Source organism: Accipiter gentilis, chromosome W (assembly GCF_929443795.1).
Source record: "Accipiter gentilis chromosome W, bAccGen1.1, whole genome shotgun sequence".
In the NCBI taxonomy this organism is placed as follows: Eukaryota; Metazoa; Chordata; class Aves; order Accipitriformes; family Accipitridae; genus Astur; species Astur gentilis.
In genome coordinates this window covers 26,870,855-26,891,790 of record NC_064918.1, presented here as the reverse complement: position 1 = coordinate 26,891,790, position 20,936 = coordinate 26,870,855, and the positions used below count along the sequence as shown (strand labels likewise).

Sequence of the window (20,936 nt, the reverse complement as noted above, 5' to 3'; positions counted from 1 at the left end):
TATCCCTCCCTTCTTCCCAGGCTCAGCTTCACTCCCGGCTCTTCTGCTCCCTCCCCCCACCCCACCCCCAAGCGTCACAGGGTGATGGGGAATGGGGGTTGCAGTCAGTTAATAACATTTCATCTCTGCGGCTCCTTCCTCCTCGCAGGATAATGAGAAATAAGAACAAATCTAAAAACACCTTCCCCCCCCCCCCCATCCCTCCCTTCTTCCCAGGCTCAGCTTCACTCCCGGCTCTTCTACTCCCTCCCCCCACCCCCCCCCAAGCGTCACAGGGTGATGGGGAATGGGGGTTGCGGTCAGTTCATAACATTTCATCTCTGCGGCTCCTTCCTCCTCGTACTCTTCCCCTGCTCCAGCGTGGGGTCCCTCCCATGGGATACAGTGCTTCACAAGCTTCTCCAATGTGGGTCCTTCCCACGGGCTGCAGTTCTTCACAAACTGCTCCAGCATGGGTCCTTTCTACGGGGTGCAGTTCTTCAGGAGCAGGCTGCTCCAGCGTGGATCCCCCACGGGGCCACAGGTCCTGCCAGAAAACCTGCTCCTGCGTGGGCTCTCCACAGGGTCACAGCCTCCTTCAGGGCACATCCATCTGCTCCAGCGTGGGGTCCTCCATGGGCTGCAGGGTGGATATCTGCTCCGCTGTGGACCTCCATGGGCTGCAGGGGAACAGCCTGCCTCACCATGGTCTTCACCATGGGCTGCAAGGGCTCCAGCACCTGGAGCACCTCCTCCCCCTCCTTCTTCCCTGACCTTGGTGTCTGCATAGTTGTTTCTCTCACATATTCTCACTCCTCTCTCTCCCAGCTGCTGTTGCACAGCATATTTTACCCTGATATGTATCCTTCCACAAGCACAGCTCACCAAGCATGAGGAGTATCGTGACACCCACAAAGCCCTTCTGGAGCGAGGCCGAGGCCGTACCCAGGCAGCTCTGTGGTTAGCTGAGGAAAGGGGAGACGGGGTGGGGCTTACTCCTCTCAGCTGCTCTTTCTCTTGGTCACGTGATGTGAGTTGGGTTTCTGTGCTGCACTTCCTACGTCATCGAGAATGTGAGGTGGTGGATGCAGCGTCCAGTTTGGTCGGTGGCAGTGGCAACTTTTATCTCCAAATTGTGTTTTCAGGTGGCATGGAAGACGCAACAGGTGAGTCACTGGGGAGAGGGTGTGCTGCTGCTCGCATCTCTCTCCACTACGGCGGGGCCACCCTGTGCGGCCTCTCTCTCTCTCGTCCCTCATTCCTGTCTCATAAGGATTCCCGCCGGTGGTGAAGGTCGCGCCGGGCTGGCTGGATCGCTGCTGTCTGGAGCATGAGCGTCCTAGACTGTCACGGCAGCGCGGAGGGGGGCGGGGAGCACCCGGAAGCGGCAGGGTGGTGGTGGTGTACGGTAGCCGGGCTGCATCAATTCGTCCCCGCGCTCCAGACTGGGAGTGGCGTCTTAGGACACGCTCCTCAGTGGGAACCGCAGGAGAGACGTTCCGCCATGCCACGGAGTAGGCGACGACTGGACAGGAGTAGGGAGAATAACAATAGCACGCGGCAGTTTTCTGCAAGCCGCCTGGAATCCTAGCTGCTGATCCCTTGGTCACTTTCTCTCATCCACGCAGGCAGCGAGTTCTGCAGTACCTGCTGCCGAGGAGCTGGTGGCAGTCTACACAGCAGAACTTGAAAGCCTGATCCTGCTCAGGACGCAAACACACTCAGGTTGCTTCTCTAAATCCCCGTGTTGTTCCTGATGCAGGCACCGGGAAAAGGCTAAACAAGAGAATGCAATGGCTGCCTTCCAAACTCAACACTGTGTTTAGGTGTCTTTTCTTTTGGCAGTTCCACTTCTTTACAGAGAATGTCTTCTCAGGCTAGAAGAAAAAAATAAATAAGAGAACCATTCAGGTTGAAAGGGACTTCTGGAGGTCTCTAGTCCAACCTCCTGCTTAAAGCAGGGTCAACACTGAATTCAGACCAGCTTGTTCAGGGTTTTCTCTAGTCAGGGCTTGAAAACCTCCAAGGCTGGAGACTGCACAACTTCTCAGGGCCCCTGTTCCACTGCTTGACTGTCCTCATGGTGAAAAACAGTTTCCTTATAGCCAGCATGAACCTTGCTTGTTTCAATTTGTGCCCATCTTCCCACTATGCAACACTGTGAAGAGCCTAGCTCTGTCTTCTTGATAGCTTCCTCATAGGTACTGGGGGGCTGTTATTAGGTGCCCCTGCAGCCTTCCTTCCTCCAGGCTGAACAAGCACAGTTCCCTCAGCCTCTCCTCATAGTGCAAGTACTCCAGCCCCCTGACATCTTGGTGGCCCTCTGCTGAATTTGATCCACTTTATCAATTACTTTCTTGTATTGGGGTGCCCAAAATTTGACACAGCATTCTAGATGTGATCTAATGAGCACCAAGTAAAGGAGGATAATTGCTTCCCTCAATCTACTAGCTATGCTCCTGGTAATATAGCCCAGGATACTGCTAACCACCTTTGCTGCCAGGGCACAGTTCTGGCTCATATTCAGCTTGCTGTTTTCCAAGATCCTTGGGTCCTTTTCAGCAGAGCTGCTCCCCAGCCAGTCCCCAGATGGTATTGATGCCAGGGGTTCTTCTTCCCTAGGTGCAGGACTTGGCATTTGTCCTTGTTGAATTAAATTAAGTTCCTGTCAGCCCATTCCTCCAGCCTGTCTAGGTCTCTCTGAATGGCAGCCCTGCCCTTGAGTGTATTTATTTCCTCCTCCCAACTCCTGCAAACTTGACAAGAGGAAGATGCATCACCTCCTCCAGGTGTTTGATAAAGATTTTAAACAGGACAGGTCCCAGGATAGACCCCTGCAGTACCCCACTTGTCACAGGCATCCCGGTAGAGTACAACCCATTAACCACCACTCTCTGAGCTCAGTTACCCAACTAGTTTTTAAACCCATCTAGGTGTCCACCCATCCAGACTATAATATCCCAACTTGGATACAAGAATATTGTATTGAAATAGAGTATTGAAAGCCCTGCTAAAGTCGAGGTAAATGACATCCAGTGCTCTCCCTTCATCCACAGATCCTGCCATTTTATCACAGAAGGCAATTAGGTTGGTCAGGCATGATAGCCCCTTGGTAAATGCATGCTGACTGTTCTCAATCATCTTCTCCTTCATGTGGCCAAACCCAAAACATGTTCCAAGAGGACTTTCTCTATGATTTTCCCAGGAACTGAAGTTCCCTGGGTTGAACTTTTGGCTTTTTTTTTTTTTTTAAGATGAATGCAACATTTGCCCTTCTCTAGTCATCAGGGAATTCCCCTGATCTTCATGACTTTTCAAAGCTGATAAGAGAACGGCCTCACTATGAAACCAGCCAGTTCTCTCAGCACCCTTGGATGCAGCCCATCTGGTCCCATGGATTTGTACAGATTAAGTTCTCTGAAATAATCCCTGATTCAATCCTCATCCACTGTTTGTAGTTTTCCTTGAACCCTGTCTCTAAGCACAGAGGCCTGGGAGACTTTGTCGGTGAAGATTGAGGCCAAGAAGGCACCGAGTACCTCAGCCTCATCTATGTCCACTGTCGCTAGATCACCCATCCCATTCAGCAATAGGCCCACCTTCTCCTTGTTCAGTCTTTTACTATTAAAGTGGTAGTAGAAGCTCTTGCTGCCCTTGATCTCTGATCTGTAGAGTTCCTCAAGTTGCTTAAAGAAGGCTTTGTCTGCTTCCTCACCCTGTCTGTAGCAAACTCCTGCCACAATATCACACTTATTGGCCTCTGCTTTGATCTTGTTCAGTTCCTGTTAGTTGTAAGGGTAATCTTTGGAAATCGAGGCCAATGTAAGCAAAGATATAGCTGTATCTGGGATGGAATCACTTCTTGGAAAATAAAAACAAACTGGGTAACCAAATTAATTTCCTTTATGATATTTAACTTCTGATTAAACCATATAATGAAGGTGGCAGTCAAATATCATAAACCTGTCAGCTCATGGTAACCATTAGTTGTATAGGGAGCTATCTGTGGAGAAACAGGTTAAAGAATATTACATAATATTGGTATTTATTTTCTCCCAGATGGATAGGCAGAGTTACTGGAGGGGGGAGTTCACTTCAAATTTTAGTGTCTTTTGTTAAGTAGTTCAAATAGTTTTTCTTTTTTCTTTTCTTTTTTTTTTTTAATTTTTATTTCAGTTGTACCATATTTTAGTTCAAAGTAAACAGTAACTAAGCAACCATTTTGGCACTAGCAAGCCACTCATCCACTTCTGCTTTTACTTGGCCCAACTTTTTGTTTTAACACCAAAATAATTATAATGATTCTTCAGTGTGTTGAATACTTGTGCAAAATACTGTAGTGCAACTAATAGGTCTTACTTGACAGGCCTTCACCAGTGTCTGTAAGAAGTATTAAGGGTTCCTCTATTATAATGAGCTACCAAGACTGAAGAATTTCTTACTTACGTGCATAGCTACATCTTGAAAAGTGTCAGACTTAAAGGTTAATGCAGATAGTTAGGAACCATCTGTAGTCAAGTTTTGAAAAATATTGTATTGTTCCTGTTTTAAGTTGGTTGATATTGATTAAGAATTACCAACTCAAGAGCCAGCAGGCAGCAATTAGACATTATCCTAGTGATAAGTTATCAAACCTGAAAAATAAACAAAACCCATAAAACCTTCTACTTTAACTGTCATGCTTGTGCTTGGCATTAGGATGGGGATAAAAGCTAAATAGATAGGACCAGTGTTTCCCATATTTGGTGGTACAGGAGTGCCAGTTTGCAGTACTATTCTGGTTAACTAATTGAATAACCTGTGACCTGAAAGCCATTGGGCCTTTTAAAGTAAGTGGTACACACTCTGCAGTGCTCAGTAGTTCAATCAAGGTGGGAAACATCCTGATCTCTTGTTAGGGAATTGCTGAATCTGACAGCACCATAGAGGCAAGTCTGCCACAGCTCCATATCCCCAGATCCAACCAGTAGCAAGGCTGAGAATGTATTCCCAGTAGGTATACAAATACATATATGCACATGGCCAGCAACACAGACAGAAACACTCAGCACTCAGACAAACAGCGACAATGGCCTCATCCTGTTCCCCTCTCTGGCTGAGCAGGACGAAGGTCCATTAGTGGGAAATATATACCTACATACAATGTGGATCCATCCAGTAACTGGATTTAGACACTCAGTCTATCCAGTAGTTGGCCCCTGGATCCCCTGGTCTCCCCAGTTGCTGGCACCTGGGCATACGAGCCCCAAGGCCCATAGCTCGACTCCAGTTGCCAGTACAGACCTCCTCTCACATACACAGGCTGTGATCACCCAGTAGCTGGCCCCTGAATGCCCCCAGTCTCCCCAGTTGCCTCCCACAGAAACACCCCCCCACACACACACACATGTAAATGAGTCTCTTATTCCACCCCCAGACCCCACGGTCTTTTCAGCAGTTGGCTTGGACCCTCTGGTCCCTCCGGTAGCCAATTCCTCCAGGTGCCTCACCCTTAGAGACACATGCATACCTGGCTCCCCAGCCACAACCTTCTGCAGTGTGGGTCCTTCCCACAGGCTGCAGTTCTTCATGAACTGCTCCAGCATGGGTCCTTTCCATGGGGTGCAGTCCTTCAGGAGCAGGCTGCTCCAGCGTGGATCCCCCACAGCGTCACAGGTCCTGCCAGAAAATCTGCTCCTGCGTGGGCTCCTCTCCATGGGGCCACAGTTCCTGCTAGGAGCCTGCTCCTTCATGGGCTATCCATGGGCTGCAGCTTCCTTCAGGGCACATCCACCTGCTCCACCGTGGGGTCCTCCACGGGCTGCAGGGTGCATATCTGCTCCACCATGGATCTCCTTGGGCTGCAGGGGGACAGCCTGCCTCACCATGGTCTTCGCCACGGGCTGCAGGGAAATCTCTACTCCGGCGCCTGGAGCACCTCCTCCCCCTCCTTCTTCCCTGACCTTGGTGTCTGCATAGTTGTTTCTCTCACATATTCTCACTCCTCTCTCCCAGCTGCTGTTGCACAGCATTTTTAACCCTTTCTTAAATATGTTATCACAGAGACGCTACCACTGTTGTCGATTGGCTCGTCCTTGGCCATCAGCGGGTCCATCTTGGAGCCAGCTGAAACTGGCTCCGTCTGACATGGGGGCAGCTTCTGGCATCTTCTCACAGAAGCCACCCCTGTAGCCCCCCGCTACCAAAACCTTCCACATAAACCCAATACAAGGTTATATGTCTATCTGGAGTTCTGTATGCAAATTATGTTTGTAGTTCATGGCTGCACACACATGAAAATAATCACTCTGTTTTAAAAGTTCCTATGCAGAAGGCAGATATTTGACAGAAGTTTTTTGTGGTATAACAGATAGCAATTGGCTCCTTGTATACTCCTGAAGATGAAGCTAGACCAATTCAGACTAGAGTTAAAGCTCAAAGTTTTTAATATGAGGAACAATTTATCAAAGACCGTGTTGGCTTCTTCACAAGTAGAAATTTTTACATCAGGATTGGATGGTTTACTGAAGAGATGTTTTAGTTTGAACAGGAATTAACAGGAACCACATTGCATTATTCAGCTCACAGTAGAGCATCCCGTGACATGTTCAATGTGTTGTTAGCCATTAGCTAACAGAAACCACCCCTGCATCCCCCCTCTGCTACCAAAACCTTGCCATGTAAACCCAATACAATGTCACATACACCTAAATATAAATTGTTACTGTTGGGGAGGGGATGTTAAAGTGCAAATAGTAAATTGTGTTAAATTTATCTGGTAAAGAGAAAACCAAATCTGATTATTTTTAGGCTAAATATATTAGTATGCTATTTTTTCTTTTATTCTACTTCATGGAATATTTGAAGCATACTAGATTGTTTTTACATTGTAAAAACAATGAAAGAGATAAGTTACAGTGAGCTTTAAGCAAGCTTTTGGGAGAGGGAAAAATTAGGAGGCTTATTTAGGTGGTGTTTGGTGGGTTTTTTTGAAATTACACTGTCATGTAAACTATTTTTAACGCTTTATTACTAGGCACAGTAATAAAGTATTGAATCACAATTCAGAACTACTATATTTCACATAACTTGATAGTGATGATTTTGTTTAACAAGTAACAAAAGGTTTTGATCCTGCTGTGTTTTCACTGCAAGTATACTTGCATGTGTTCTTTTTTAAGTGGGACACTGTCTTGTTGGGCAGGTGGAAACATGCAGAGTGGCTAGTTCTTAGCTACATGTATGCAAACTGACTATTCCATTTCCCCCCCCCCCCCACCTTTTGTAAGAGAATAAGGGTTTGAGTTGAGACTCCACGAAGGTAGTTATAAAATTGGCTCCTTCTGTACCCAGCTACCAACTTCAACAAACCTTCTAGGAATTCAGTATCTACTTAACCCTCTGTTAAATTTGGTTGGAATTGGCCAAGAGTCTCGGAAGTTAATAACTGAAGGGAGATGGATGAACAGGTGATGAAATTCCATCTTGTTCTCCTAGGAAATCAAAACACTTCAATTTACTCTTTGCAGCTTTTATTTATAATCTATATAAATAAAAATTATTAGTTTCAGAAAATCATACTTTATTTCTTCCTATATAGTAGGGTTGCTTGCTCAACAGTAGTAAATGGTGATGTAAGTTAATAATTCAGGCATTTACTAAGCACACCCTCTATTAATGGTTCTTTCAAGTTTATAATCAAAATATTAAGAGAAAAAATGCTGATCCTCTTATTCTTGAGAATAAATCATTCTGACATTTGAAAAAAAATGTGTCCTAAAACTCTTTCAGGAGATATCAAAGCGAATTGTAAAACTAAAACCCATAACAACAAATATGTGGAACGAATCCTCCAGTAATTTCAGTGTTAGTGACTTCCCAAGGCAGAGGTAGTGTCCGAGTAGTTAATAGTCCTCAGGGAAATTAAGGTAAGTTTTTGGTCATCTGTCTCTTAGCCATTAACTTTTTTTTTTTTAAACTGTTCTCACTGTAATTTAAGTCAAACTTCATCCATTTTTAGCATTATTGCTTCTTCTGCTTTATTTTATAGAATCATGGATTTTCCAGGACACTTTGAGCAAGTCTTTCAGCAGCTAAACTACCAGAGGCTTCATGACCAACTTTGTGACTGTGTCATTGTGGTGGGAAACAGACATTTCAAAGCCCATCGCTCTGTTCTGGCAGCGTGTAGCACACACTTTCGTGCTCTCTTTACTGTAGCAGAGGGTGATCAAACTATGAACATGATTCAGCTGGACAGTGAAGTGGTGACAGCAGAAGCTTTTGCTGCCCTGATTGATATGATGTACACTTCTACACTAATGCTTGGGGAGAGCAATGTAATGGATGTCTTGCTGGCTGCTTCTCACCTACATTTGAACTCTGTTGTCAAAGCCTGTAAACACTACCTTACTACCAGGACGCTACCAATGTCTCCACCTAGTGGTAGAGTTCAGGAGCAAAATGCACGCATCCAAAGATCTTTCATGCTTCAGCAGCTTGGGCTGAGCATTGTGAGCTCTGCGTTAAATTCCACTCAGAGCACAGAAGAACAACTAAATACCATGAGCTCATCGATCAGAAGTAACATAGAACAACGTACTACCTTTCCTATCCGGCGTCTCCACAAGCGTAAACAGTCTTCTGATGATCGGGCCAGACAGCGAATCAGACCTACCATAGATGAGTCCATTTCAGATGTTACTCCAGAGAGTGGGCAGTCAGTAGTTCATTCACAAGAAGACTTTTATTCACCAGATTCACTGAAGAATGTGGACAATTCTAAGGCTGATGCTGTTACTGATAAACAAGTGGATAATACTATTATGTTTGATCAGACTTTTGGTGCTCAAGAAGATGCTCAAGTGCCCAGCCAGTCAGACAACAGTGGAGGAAACATTTCACAAATATCCATCTCATCTCAGGTTATACAAGTGGAAACCAGTTTTGGTCAGGAAGCTACTTCTGAAAAAAACAACTTCCTGTGCAAAAATCTGGAGGCCAGTCTAAATGAAAAAGAACACACAGGGGTGGTGGTTAAATCTGAGCCTTTGAGTTCCCCAGAGCCTCAAGATGAAGTGAGCGATGTCACTTCTCAAGCAGAAGGCAGTGAGTCTGTTGAAGTGGAAGGAGGAGTGGTGAGTGCAGAGAAGATAGAACTGAGTCCTGAAAGCAGTGATCGTAGCTTTTCTGACCCACAGTCTAGTACTGATAGGGTGGGAGACATCCATATTATGGAAGTGTCAAATAACCTGGAACACAAGTCCACTTTCAGTATCTCAAATTTTCTGAATAAAAGCAGAGGTGGTAACTTTGGTGCAAGTCAAAATAGCAATGATAACATTCTGAATACAACAAGGGACTGCAGAATGGATGGTGATGCCTCTTACCTACTGAGTCCAGAGTCTGGGCCTGCTAGTAATCATTCCTCTGTTACAGTTTGTCATGTAGAGAATCCATTCAGTGAGTCTGCAGACTCTCATTTTGTTAGACCGATGCAGGATGCAATGGCTCTTCCATGTGTACAGACTTCTGGGTACAGGGCTACAGAACAATTTGGTATGGATTTTCCAAGGTCAGGCTTGGGCCTGCACTCTTCATCAAGGACAGTGATGGGATCTGTAAGAGGTGGAGCTAGTAGCTTTCCTGGCTATCGTCGCATAGCCCCCAAAATGCCTGTTATGACCTCTGTCAGGAGCTCCCAGCTACAAGATAATGCTTCCAGTTCCCAGCTGTTAATCAATGGGACCACTTCTTTTGAAAATGGACATTCTTCACAACCTGGTCCACCACAGTTGACAAGGGCATCTGCAGATGTTCTTTCAAAATGTAAGAAGGCCTTATCTGAACATAATGTCTTGGTTGTTGAAGGTGCTCGTAAATATGCCTGTAAGATCTGCTGCAAGACTTTTTTGACCCTAACAGACTGTAAGAAGCACATTCGTGTGCATACAGGAGAAAAGCCTTATGCTTGTTTAAAGTGTGGCAAACGGTTCAGCCAGTCCAGCCATCTATATAAACACTCCAAAACAACTTGTCTGAGGTGGCAGAGTGGCAATCTACCTAGCACTTTGCTTTAATCTCCCCCACTCCCTAGCCCCATGGGAATGCTAATACAAACTTTTAAGACTGGAGTATTTCAGGAACACTAATGTTCTTTTGTTCAAGGCTGAAGGTTAAGAAGCTGCCCTTGTAGATAACTGAATGCTTGCATGTGATTGTGCTGCATTCACAAAAGTCTTGGTTCTGTAAATTGGTGATAATGCCATATTTACCTCACAGGGGTGTTGTGAGACTTAAAAAACTGTTAGTGAACTGCTTTGAGATCTTCAGAAGGAGGCACTTTAGACAGGTTAAGCGTTATTGTTAAATACATGCAGGTCTTGGGCTCACAGGAATGTAATCCCTAAAACCAAGTAGTTCCACCATAGGGCAGACAGGTGGGGGTTTAGTGAGAATGTAGTTAACTCCTAATTATGTTGGAGTAGCATGTTTCAAGAATGAAAAACTGAAGGGCAGATAATTTTTTTTTTGAGGAGAGGGATTTTCTAAAATTCTGAAAACATTTAAATAAATGACCCATAACATAAGTTGGCAAGTTGTGTATGAACAGTAATGCAAAGAGATCTTTACAGTAACTAATACAGTTTGCATATTCTTAAAAGAAAACCAACCTTGGATGCACCTGTCTGCCATAAAATGCTTTAAAATGTTAATTATGAAAATAGTTTTAGGGTTCTGAATGCAGTTTTGGCTGTTTTGCAGTAAGGGACAGTGTGTTATGAAGGTACTTAAAATAAGTCCACAACAAGTAACTTCTGGACTGTTAGATGTGTATATAAATACTTTGAATACAGCAAGATCTGGTTGTTTCAACGTTTTTTTCCGTAAAAACTTGTATTGAGTAATAAGTGAAATACTGTTTCTTGTTTGTGCTATTCTTAGCAATATTTTAACCAACTTGTATTTCATATGTTTAAATTTCATAGACATGGAAGCCTGAAATGAGCTTGTCTATATCTACTTTGCTTTTTCAAAATGAGAGATGATTTGTGGTGGCTCTTTTTACCGGGTAAGGTAGTTTCTTACTCCAGATGTAGATAGTCAATCTGATACACATTATTGTGTAAGCATACTATCGTTTCCTCATTTTATCTTCAGGATTTAATTTCTTCCTCCATATACTTACTGTCCTTCCTAACTATAGATTGTTCCTCAGATCAGTGTCAGGAATGAGCCTCACTTGCTATATTTATGGATGTCTCTGTATAAAATGTAGCTATCAACACCAATCCTTCAGTTTAGAGTAGTATCATAAATGTACTTTTTCAAGTAAGTAAAAATCTAGCATTAATTTTATTAAAAATATGGCATTATACACTTTGTAAAGCAGAAGTTCATCGATCTTTATTCTTCGTATGAATCATATAGACTGTGTTTTAATTTCCTCTTCTTAGAAACCACTGTAACTAATAATGTTTGCAGGGTTTTTTTGTTTTGTTTTTGTTACAGATGCCCATGAACTAACTACTGCCTTTCAATATATTAGGTTTCTAAATAAATTTTGGAGTACTTATACTGATAAATGTTACTCTGCTGTGTGGGAGCTGGGTCAGTGCTTCAGCATGTCAGTTCTACCTAGAACAGACGGATATTTAACATTTTCTATATCTAAGTCACATAGCAGTTGCTGATTTTAATATAAAAATGTACTTGCGAACTTCCCCTCTTTGTTCTGTATAGCAAATATATCCTGTGTGATGTTATTGACCAATTTTGAGGAACTTTTGCTATACGATAGACAGGTTAGCCTTCTGAATGATCTTGGATTTATATTTAGGTAAACTGAAAAGAAAATCCTAATTCACAGTGCTGTAACTAATTTTAACTGGATCAACAATCCAAAGTATTGAAGCACCAAACCAAAATGTGCATTGTCGAACCAAAGGAAATATGGAACTCTCCCTACATGTGTCTTTATATGAAACAGTAGTTTGCTAATAAAGAAATACAGCTTCATCTCCTCTAACCACACTTCTCCATCTTGGAAAAACTGCCTAATGTCTGTCAATACTTTATTTGCAGCTTGAGCATCCAAGGTAAATAAGAATGTGGAACTATGGTGAATGGCATGATTAAATCCTTTAGTATGTTAAAATATCACTATAGGTTTTATTTAGTGGTCGCATTTCTGGATCTTTATTTTTAAAGCATTAAAGAAATTTGTCATACTTACAGAAAGCAGTAGGAAAGAGCACATTTTGTTTGATAATCATATTGATATCAGGGGCTAATGACATTGAGCCTCAACAATAAGATACAATATTTTCTACTTAATTATCTTGCTTGTGTGTTGCCTTATTAGTTACATCCTGCCTATTTTTTCCATCTTCCTTGCCTTTCTAGTGTTTCCCTTAAAATTAATTTTATCTGTATTTTCTATCTGCTTTCATATGCTACATTGCACCTGAAACCCTACCATGTTTAACTGTACTTTTTGACTAGCCAGAGGTTGTAAGGGAGGACTTAGTTTAAAAAAAAATAAATAATTTTTTTTTGCAAGTAGCAATTTTTAATTTTCATCATTCATTGATTCTAGTGTTCCTGGAGGGGCATACTGAAAACCCAGGAACTTGTGTCTGACTGCTCTTGCTTTCTTGGTCTTTCACTATCATAGATTCACAGAACATTTGGGTTGGAAGGGACCTCAGGAGGTCTCTAGTCCAATATCCTGCTCAAAACAGGGTCAGCTATGAGGTCAGACCAGGTTGCTCAGGCTTTGTGCAGTCAGGGCTTGAAAAACCTCCAAGAACAGAACTCCCACAACCTCTCTTGGCCCCTGTTCCACTGCTTGACTGTCCTCATAGTGAAAAAGTTTTCCCTCATATCCAGTCTGAACGTTTCTTGTTTCAACTTTATGCCTGTTGTTTCTCATCCTCCCACTATGCACCACTGTGAAGAGCCTGGCTCCATCTTCTTGTTGATCTCCTTGTATGTATTGGAAGGCTGCTACTAGGTCCCCCAAAGCCTTTTTGTCTCCAAGCTGAACAAGCCCATTTCTCTCAGCCTCTCCTTATGGGGCATTTGCTCTAGCTCCCTGCACGTCTTGGTGGCTGTACTGGGTCTGGCTGGGATGGAGTTAACTTTCTTCATAGCAGCCCATATGGTGGCGTGCTTCGCATTTGTGGCTGAAACAGTATTGATAACATGCCAATGTTTTGGCTATTGCTGAACAAGTGCTTGCAGGATGTTTGGCTGCTGGCCAGGGTCAACCTGCCCCAGTGGCCTTCCACTGAATTTGCTCCATTTTGTTGATCTCTTTCCTATATTGGGGGGCCCAAAACTGGATGCAATATTCTAGATGTGGTCTAATGAGTGCCAAGTAAAGGGAGATGACCACTTCCCTGGATGTTGGCTATGTTCCTGTTAATACAGCCCAGGATGCTGTTAGCTGCCTTGGCATACTGCTGGCTCATGTTCAGCTTGCTTTCTACCACAGTCCCCAGCCCTTTACAAAAGAGCTGCTTCCCAGCCAGTCTGTCCCCAGCCTGTATAGTTGCAAGGGATTTTTTTCCTTCATGGGGTCAGAGTTTGGCATTTGTCCTTGTTGAGTTTTATAAGGTTCTTCCTTTTGGCCCATTCCTCCAGCTTGTCTTGGCCTCTCTGAATGGCAGCCCTGCCCTAGCATATCAACTGATGCCCTAATTTGGTGTCATTTATAAACTTGATGAGAGTGCACTCACCTCCTCCAGGTCATTGAAGAAGATGTTAAACAGGAACGTTCCCAGGATACACCCTTGCAGTACCTGACTTGTAACCAGCCTCCAGGTAAAGTAAGACCCATTAACCACTATCCTCTGAGCCCAACCATCCAACCAGTTTTTTACTCCTCTAGTTGTCTACCCATCCAGAGTGTAATTTCCCAACTTGGATACAAGAATATTGTGGGAGACAGTATTGAAAGCCTTGCTGGAGTTGAGCTAAATGACATCCAGTGCTCTCCCCTCATCCACAAATCCAGCCATTTTATCATAGAAGACAATCAGGTTGATCAGGTGTGATTTACTCTTGGTAAATCCATGCTGACTGTTCTTAATCACTGCAGTGATCCTGACCAGGAGACCATTGTACATCAAGGAATTAGTGATCCACATAACAGTTAACCTGAGGAGGCCAGGCCTGTGCTGTGCTGCACAACTTCCTTGGCTGCAGGATAAACTCAGCCAGCTCATTGCAACAGAGCACCCACTCAGTACCAGCAATTATGCCAACTGTGTGGTCTTGCCTTTATCTAACAGTGCAGCAAGAAGTTCTCATGTGAACATCCTTTGTGAATAGAGTTGTTTTCTTGTAAGGAAATTATATAATAGCTCAAATGACCAAAAAGGAGGAACCTCACTCCACAGACAGAATCTGCACAGCATGCCATGGGAAAAATCTATCTGGGGTCTGTCTGATGCTGCACAAATGCAGGGTTCCCAGTATCTGAAGGGACATAAGATTTACTTGCTATCTATATTCCTCTTCTTATTCTGTCTTATTAAGATAGCTATTTTACTAAGCCATTTGTTGTTGGGCCTTTCTTGTTGAGATCCAGAAAGAACCCTGCACTGTCTTGCTCGCTCACTTTTCTCTGCACCCCGTCCCCCCCAGTGCAGAACAGTCACCTTTTTCTCCTTCATGTGCCCAGAAACATGTTCTAAGAAGACTCAGTTCATGATTTTCCCAGGGACTAAGGTTAGACTGACTGGCCTGTAATTCCGTGGATCATCTTTTTGGCCTTTTTTGAAGATGGATGCAACATTTGTCCTTTTTCAGTCATCAAGAACCTCCCCTGATCTCCGCAACCTTTCCAAGATGATAGAGAGCAGCCTCCCAGCGATATCAGCCAGCTCTCTCAGCACCCTTGGATGCATCCAATCTGGTCCCATAGACTTGTATGGGGTGCGATTTCTCAAGAAGTTCCTGATTTGACCCTCATCCACTACTGGTAGAGTTCTTCTCTTTGAACCCTGTCTCTGCGTACAGAGTCTTGGAAGACCTTGTTAATGAAGACCAAGACAAAGGCGGCAGTGAGTACCTCAGCCTTGTCTGTGTCTGCTATCACTAAATTACCTACCCCATTCATCAACAGATACATTAATAGTAAAAGGCTGAGCAAGGAACATGAGTATCAATAGAAGCTGCTCTTGTTGCCCCTGAATCCATTGCAGGTGTCAAGTCTATGGAGCATTATTTCAGAAAGATATCACCATGTAAATAACCCATACTGCAAAATAAATACTGTATCTCCAAGTCTGATAATTGTCATAAAGCTATCACTGTTGAATTTTTTTTTTGTTTGGAAGACTTACTTTCTGAGCATTACAGTGACATCTCATGTGAAGATGTCAGTATGTTTAGTTATGGTGTAGCATTTGCTACATATCAAGGTGCCGCAATTAGATCACTGATCGGCCCGGACCAGGGAAAGAGACAGATAACACACACAGTGTGAGCACCAACTTCCCCCTTTTATTGCGCAGTTAATTCCTTTTATACTAACAAGGGTAGGCGGGGTTACAGATACGTCATAGGGCTGCAACTAACCCTCCATCTTTTCGTGACATCGCGAGATCTTCCGAACACCATTCCCTACATCTCCCCCTCCCTATGACTAGCTAGCTTCTATGGTTATGAACAGTTTCACGCAAAGAAATAACTGTGTAAAGTACTATGAGCATAAGCATATTTCTACAACTAAGTTGAAACACTGTATCTTAAACACACGTAAATGTAATTCATACAAGTGGTAAATGGAAAGTTAAGGCTAGGAAAGAATTACTTCTATTACTTTATAAAATTTATCGTTGGTACGCTGATGTTAAGGCTTACTGTCTGGGGCATTCAGATTCCCAGCTGTGAGCGATTCTAACTCTTTTGTTGACACTTGTTCGTACACAATGTTTTCAGCTCCGTCTCTGACAGCCGGATCTCATAAAGACACGTATTGATGGGCTCTAAGAGAAATGTCATCCGGATACACATCGGGCCCCCCAATTGGTTTTGCATCCACTGCCAGAAATTTGTAGCGGATACCCAAGATGTCACAAGCCAGGAAAGGATGACAGCAATCTGTAAGAAAAAACACTCAAACACTACGAGGTTAGGGCAGGACGAACCATACGACCAGGGACCCATTTCAGTAGCCCTTCAGGCATCTGTACACAGGCGTACCCTCACCTGAGACAACACAGCTCAAACGACCCATCCCATTGGCGTGTCTGAGGGTCACGCAAGCGGACCAATGGGTAGGGGCCTTTCTCTTCCGTGCTCGTAAAATGTCGTTGCGCCGCTGTCTGCTCCAGGTCCCCTCGAACTGTCTGATTTAATGAAGTTAACACAGTTAACAGAAGACGCTGTGTATGGAGAACAGGTGAGTTATCCCATAACCAGGAGGGCTACTCCTGCTCCAGGTCCCTAAGCCAATCGAGCAGGGTCTTTAAGGTTCGATGTGCTCGTTCTACAATGGCCTGGCCGGTGCTATTATAAGGGATGCAATTTTTTTTTTTCTTAACAAGCTAAACAAGGTAAAATTATTACAATAGCTAAAATCACAATAACTACAATAATGCCCATAATTCTTTGAGCCAACCTGTTACCCCTAATGACCCACACCATGAGGACTATGAGGAAGATGAACCATCCATACATTCCTGTGCCATCTTGCTCCACGAACTCAGCCCAGCAATCGGTAGGTGCCAGCTTTCTGTGGGCGTCCCCACAGAGGCAACGATGGCCTCACCGTACACCAGCCCGATGCTCTTCGGGAAATCCCAGTATTTATACATTTGCAGAGGAACAGGTTTTAGCACACGTGACCAGTGGGTGCCAAAAATCCGCCTCGGTTGCAATCTATGACGCATGCGCTCGCTGGCCAGGCGCGCTGCACGAGTCATAGCCATCTTGTCTATTGGTTTGTGGGCTTCATGATGCGGTTGCGATGCACAGAGAATCTTGACCTGTTATGTTAGCCAAGGTGACCTATACATTAGTTTTTGGCTGAGGTGGTATTCATATTGCCACATCATCTATGATGCTCCAGATGATGATGGTCGTGCAAATTCAACAGGAGTCCGTCGTAGGCCTGTATCTGTGGAAACACAATCAACCTCGTTCCCAGGTTATTAATGGAAATAGACCTTACCCCTAATTTTGGCTTTAACTAACTTTTACATTTACCCCACACTGTCTTCCCGTAAGCATAATTTGATTAAACATAGTGTGATTAACACACTTTTTACCTAAAGCAAGTTCTATATACAGTAAGGCACACTGTTCTAAGTCTTCTACAAGCGATAAATCCTTATAATGCCTTAACCAAAAATGTCTCTGAAGGACTCAATGTCCGCTAGTCCTCTAAAGTGTAATACTCTATTAGTTAGAATCTGTCGGATCAGTGGCTCCCATGCCGCTGCAACCAATTGGTCAGCTCTGTCATTTCCCCTTTCTCATCTGCACGTGCGCTCGTACCCAAGAGTTCTACCAGAGGGGCCATATCATCATTAGTGATACCACAAAGATTCTGCACCCACTGGATATCTCCCACAAACTTCTGGACATCATGTACCGTTGAAATTTCTAATGTTATTTGAACCTTCTGAGGTTTAACATTGCTAGCGCCACCCCAAACAATTCCAAGGTGCTGCCTTTTGCACCTTTTCAGGAGTAATTATTACTCTGCGATGGCTTAAGATGTCCTGCAATTGAGTTAAAATTTCATCCTGTGGCAAGTTCCTTCCCACTATCAAAATGTCATCCATATAATGATAAATAATTGACTGAGGAAACTGCTTTCTTACAGGCTCTAATGCCCAGGCCACATACACCTGACACATCGTGGGGGAATTGCGCATTCCTTGCGGTAACACGACCCAATGGTATCTCTTATAGGGCTCTGCCTTGTTAATCAATGGTACCGAAAAGGCGAACCGTTCAGCATCATCTGGGTGCAAGGGAATGGTGAAAAAACAATCCTTTAGATCTATAATTAACAAATCCCATTCTTCTGGAAGCATAACTGGAGACGGCAAACCTGGCTGCAGGGCTCCCATACTGTGCATCACCGCATTCACAGCTCTGAGGTCATGTAACAGTCTCCATTTCCCACTTTTCTTGGGAATAGTAAATATTGGTGTATTCCATAGACTAGTAGAAGGAACAACATGTCCCACTCTCAATTGGTCCTCAACTAACTCTTGTATTTTTAGCAGCCCTTCAGAATTTAGCGGCCACTGATCAATCCACACAGGCTCATCTGTTTTCCAGCTAATTTTCAGGATTAGCTGCCCCTGAGTGACTGCTCCTAAAAAAGGATGGGTCACTAACATTGCCTTCATTTGGCTCAGTAAATCATGGCCTATGAGGCCAAACAATTCCTTTGGGGTAGTCATGATATACAGACGCATCGTAACATGTTCACCGTCGGGGAACACAAATGGGTAATCGGTAGCTGACTTACTAAGGTGGCTTGTGTGCCCCCTATCCCTGCAATACCAAAATTTGGATTGATTAATGGCCATGATGGAGGCCAAATGCATCGTGAAATAATTGTAACATCAGCTCCTGTATTGATTGTCATCGGTTTGTCGATAACTCCATCAGGCCCTTCCAATTGCACTACCTTTTCTGGTTTATCTCTTGTTGTGTCCATGGCAAAGTATACCTGCGGTTTCCCTGTGGAGCCAAATCCACCATCTCCACGTTGTACTTCACCTGGGTTCGGAACACACAACCTGAATGGAACTAATTGTGCTATTCTGGTACCTTTAGGAATAGAAACAGGAGGGATTACAACATGAATCATAATTTTCACAGTCCCACAATAATCTGCATCAATAAGCCCTGGGACTACCAGAATTCCTTTTAGAGCTGTTGAAGATTGCCCCATTAAAAATGCACTAAGTCCAAACCCCAATGGTCCCTTTATGTTGAATGTGTACTGTGGTTTCCACATCCACTCTGGAGCTTCCTGCAGTGGCAGATCTGGTAGTTGCGAGGCTGCCTGAGGGCTGGCAGCCCAAACCCCTTGCATTTGTGTTGTCGCGCGAGGGGCCTTCATGCTCGGTGTAAAGTTTCCCTTCTTCCTGTATTCTTGGGTGGTATGGTTATCTTTCTTACAACTGTTGCACCGTCTTTTTGTTAGCAGAAACTCTACATTGGCTCTTGATGTGTCCAAGTTTACTACAATTAAAACACTTGACCGTGGGTTTCTTACTGGCTTTATCAATAAGCCGATTCTGTACTGACTCACAGCAGTCTTTAATTTCTCAAGGACTTTCCAGTGAAACGCCTCCCATCCTTTTTGTATAACAACTGGGAATGCTTGGAGCATAGTCCCTTCCACAAGGGCATTTTTTATTACTCCCCTCCAACGCCTCTCCCTCTCGTCTGCAGCGGCTACTGCAGGCGGCTCCGCGTCTATCGCGGGCGCAGCTGGTTTCACCGTCTCTGGTTCCGAGAGGCGGGATGGATTAACGGGCGGTGACGGGGGCGCAGATGGCTCTGCCCGGGGGCCGGCCGCGGCTGGCGGTGGCCATTCCATGGCCGGGTGACACGCGCCGCTGCAAGTGGGCGGAGGGGGGGGGGGGGGGGGCGGAAAGGGAGGGGAGGAGGAAGGGGGCGGTGGAGGAAGCGCCGGAGGGGGGTGCAGATGACGGCTCAAGCAGGCATAGGCTCAGGAGGCTCAGTCCGCTCTCCCGGCAAGGGCGCCTGATTTCCCCCGCGGGGGGGTGGGGGGGTGTTTCCTCCTCTGCCACAGTCTCCAACCCCCACTGCCTCCCAGTTATCCCCTCCGCGGGTGGCCGTTCCTCCCATGGATACTGCGGAGGGGACACATCCGACCCCGCTGGTGCCGCCCCTACAGGAAAAACCTCCGTCTCTGCCGTACCCTCGGCGTCCACGCCCTCAATCAGAGACGGACTGCTCAGTGAACCCCGCTCCACGACCGCCCACTCTGTCTGAGTCTTACTCACTGTCCCCGAGGGCACTATCTCCCGTTGTTCCTGAGGCGGCGCTTCATCCTAAACAAAGCAGCTCGCGCCGTCAACCAGCACGCCCCGGCCTCCCGTCCTGCCGCGACCGCCTTCTCCACTTTCCCCCAACTTTGCAATCGTTCAGCACCTGCGCGCTCGCCCCCGAGCGCAGATTGGAGAAAAAACTCCCGAATCTCTCCCCATTTTGGGGGTTTTAAAACTTTTCTAGGAGCTCCAATGCCTCCCCGGCGGAACATCCATTGGACGCATTCGCCCGTGGGGCCCTTCCTAATCGTTCCTCGGGCACCCACCTCATCAGCTAATACCTTCAATACCTTAATCGCTTGCGCAAGTTCCATCGTCGCCTAGTGCGACCGATCACGTCGGGGTCACCACTATATAGCGTTCGCTACATATCTAGGTGCCGTGATTAGATCACTAGTCGGCCCGGACCAGGAAAAGAGACAGATAACACACACAGTGTGGGCGCCAACTTCCCCCTTTTATTGCGCAGTTAATTCTTTTTATACTAACAAGTGTAGGCGGGATTACAGGCACGTCATAGGGCTGCGACTAACCCTCCGTTTTTCTGTAACATCGCGAGATCTTCCGAACGCCGTTCCCTATACTATAGTTTTGTGCTCTTATGTCTGATTTGATCTACTTGTTTACATTGTCCTGGTTTTTTTGTTGATAGCTTGCAGTAGATTATTGACTGAACAAATTCTGGTTGTGTATTGAGTAAACAGGTTGCATGTGTTATGCAATCATTTGTCAGTGGAAATTAATCTTGTTCAACTGTGAACACACTATTGTGTTTTGGGTTTGGTTTTTTTTATCCAAACTTAACAAAGTTACTGCTCCCAAGCCTCCTGCCTTATGCTGTTGTGGGTTTTTTTGCCAACTACAAGGACACAGTGTAATGAACGAGTTAACTTTGTTCATGAAATCGGGAAGGGAGAAGAG

At 44.8% G+C, this 20,936-nt stretch overlaps 2 protein-coding genes across 12 annotated transcripts; one reads left to right on the top strand and one right to left on the bottom strand.

The window, feature by feature from the left end:
* The first annotated feature begins 294 nt into the window (after nucleotides 1-294).
* On the top strand, nucleotides 295-15,229 carry LOC126035450 (zinc finger and BTB domain-containing protein 5-like). 4 transcript variants are annotated; one of them, XM_049794044.1, is made up of 3 exons: nucleotides 295-1,145; nucleotides 8,009-9,786; nucleotides 13,606-15,218. In XM_049794044.1, the coding sequence occupies exons 2-3, from the start codon at nucleotides 8,013-8,015 to the stop codon at nucleotides 13,677-13,679; spliced, it is 1,848 nt and encodes a 615-aa protein (XP_049650001.1). In that variant the 5' UTR covers nucleotides 295-1,145; nucleotides 8,009-8,012; the 3' UTR covers nucleotides 13,680-15,218. The 4 variants fall into 4 exon arrangements, with proteins under 4 accessions (XP_049650001.1, XP_049650002.1, XP_049650003.1 ...); XM_049794045.1 differs by having other exon boundaries at nucleotides 296-1,145; nucleotides 10,947-15,229; XM_049794046.1 differs by having other exon boundaries at nucleotides 296-1,145; nucleotides 13,710-13,732.
* A 222-nt stretch (nucleotides 15,230-15,451) lies between these two features.
* LOC126035466 (uncharacterized) lies at nucleotides 15,452-19,576 on the bottom strand. Of its 8 annotated transcripts, none has more exons than XM_049794093.1 (3): nucleotides 18,662-18,751; nucleotides 16,180-16,319; nucleotides 15,452-16,071 (listed from the first exon to the last, which is right to left on the bottom strand). In XM_049794093.1, the coding sequence occupies exons 1-3, from the start codon at nucleotides 18,691-18,693 to the stop codon at nucleotides 15,932-15,934; spliced, it is 312 nt and encodes a 103-aa protein (XP_049650050.1). In that variant the 5' UTR covers nucleotides 18,694-18,751; the 3' UTR covers nucleotides 15,452-15,931. The 8 variants fall into 8 exon arrangements, 5 of the variants coding, with proteins under 5 accessions (XP_049650050.1, XP_049650049.1, XP_049650047.1 ...); XM_049794092.1 differs by having other exon boundaries at nucleotides 18,620-18,693; XR_007504938.1 differs by having other exon boundaries at nucleotides 16,180-19,576.
* Between the last annotated feature and the right edge of the window lie 1,360 nt (nucleotides 19,577-20,936).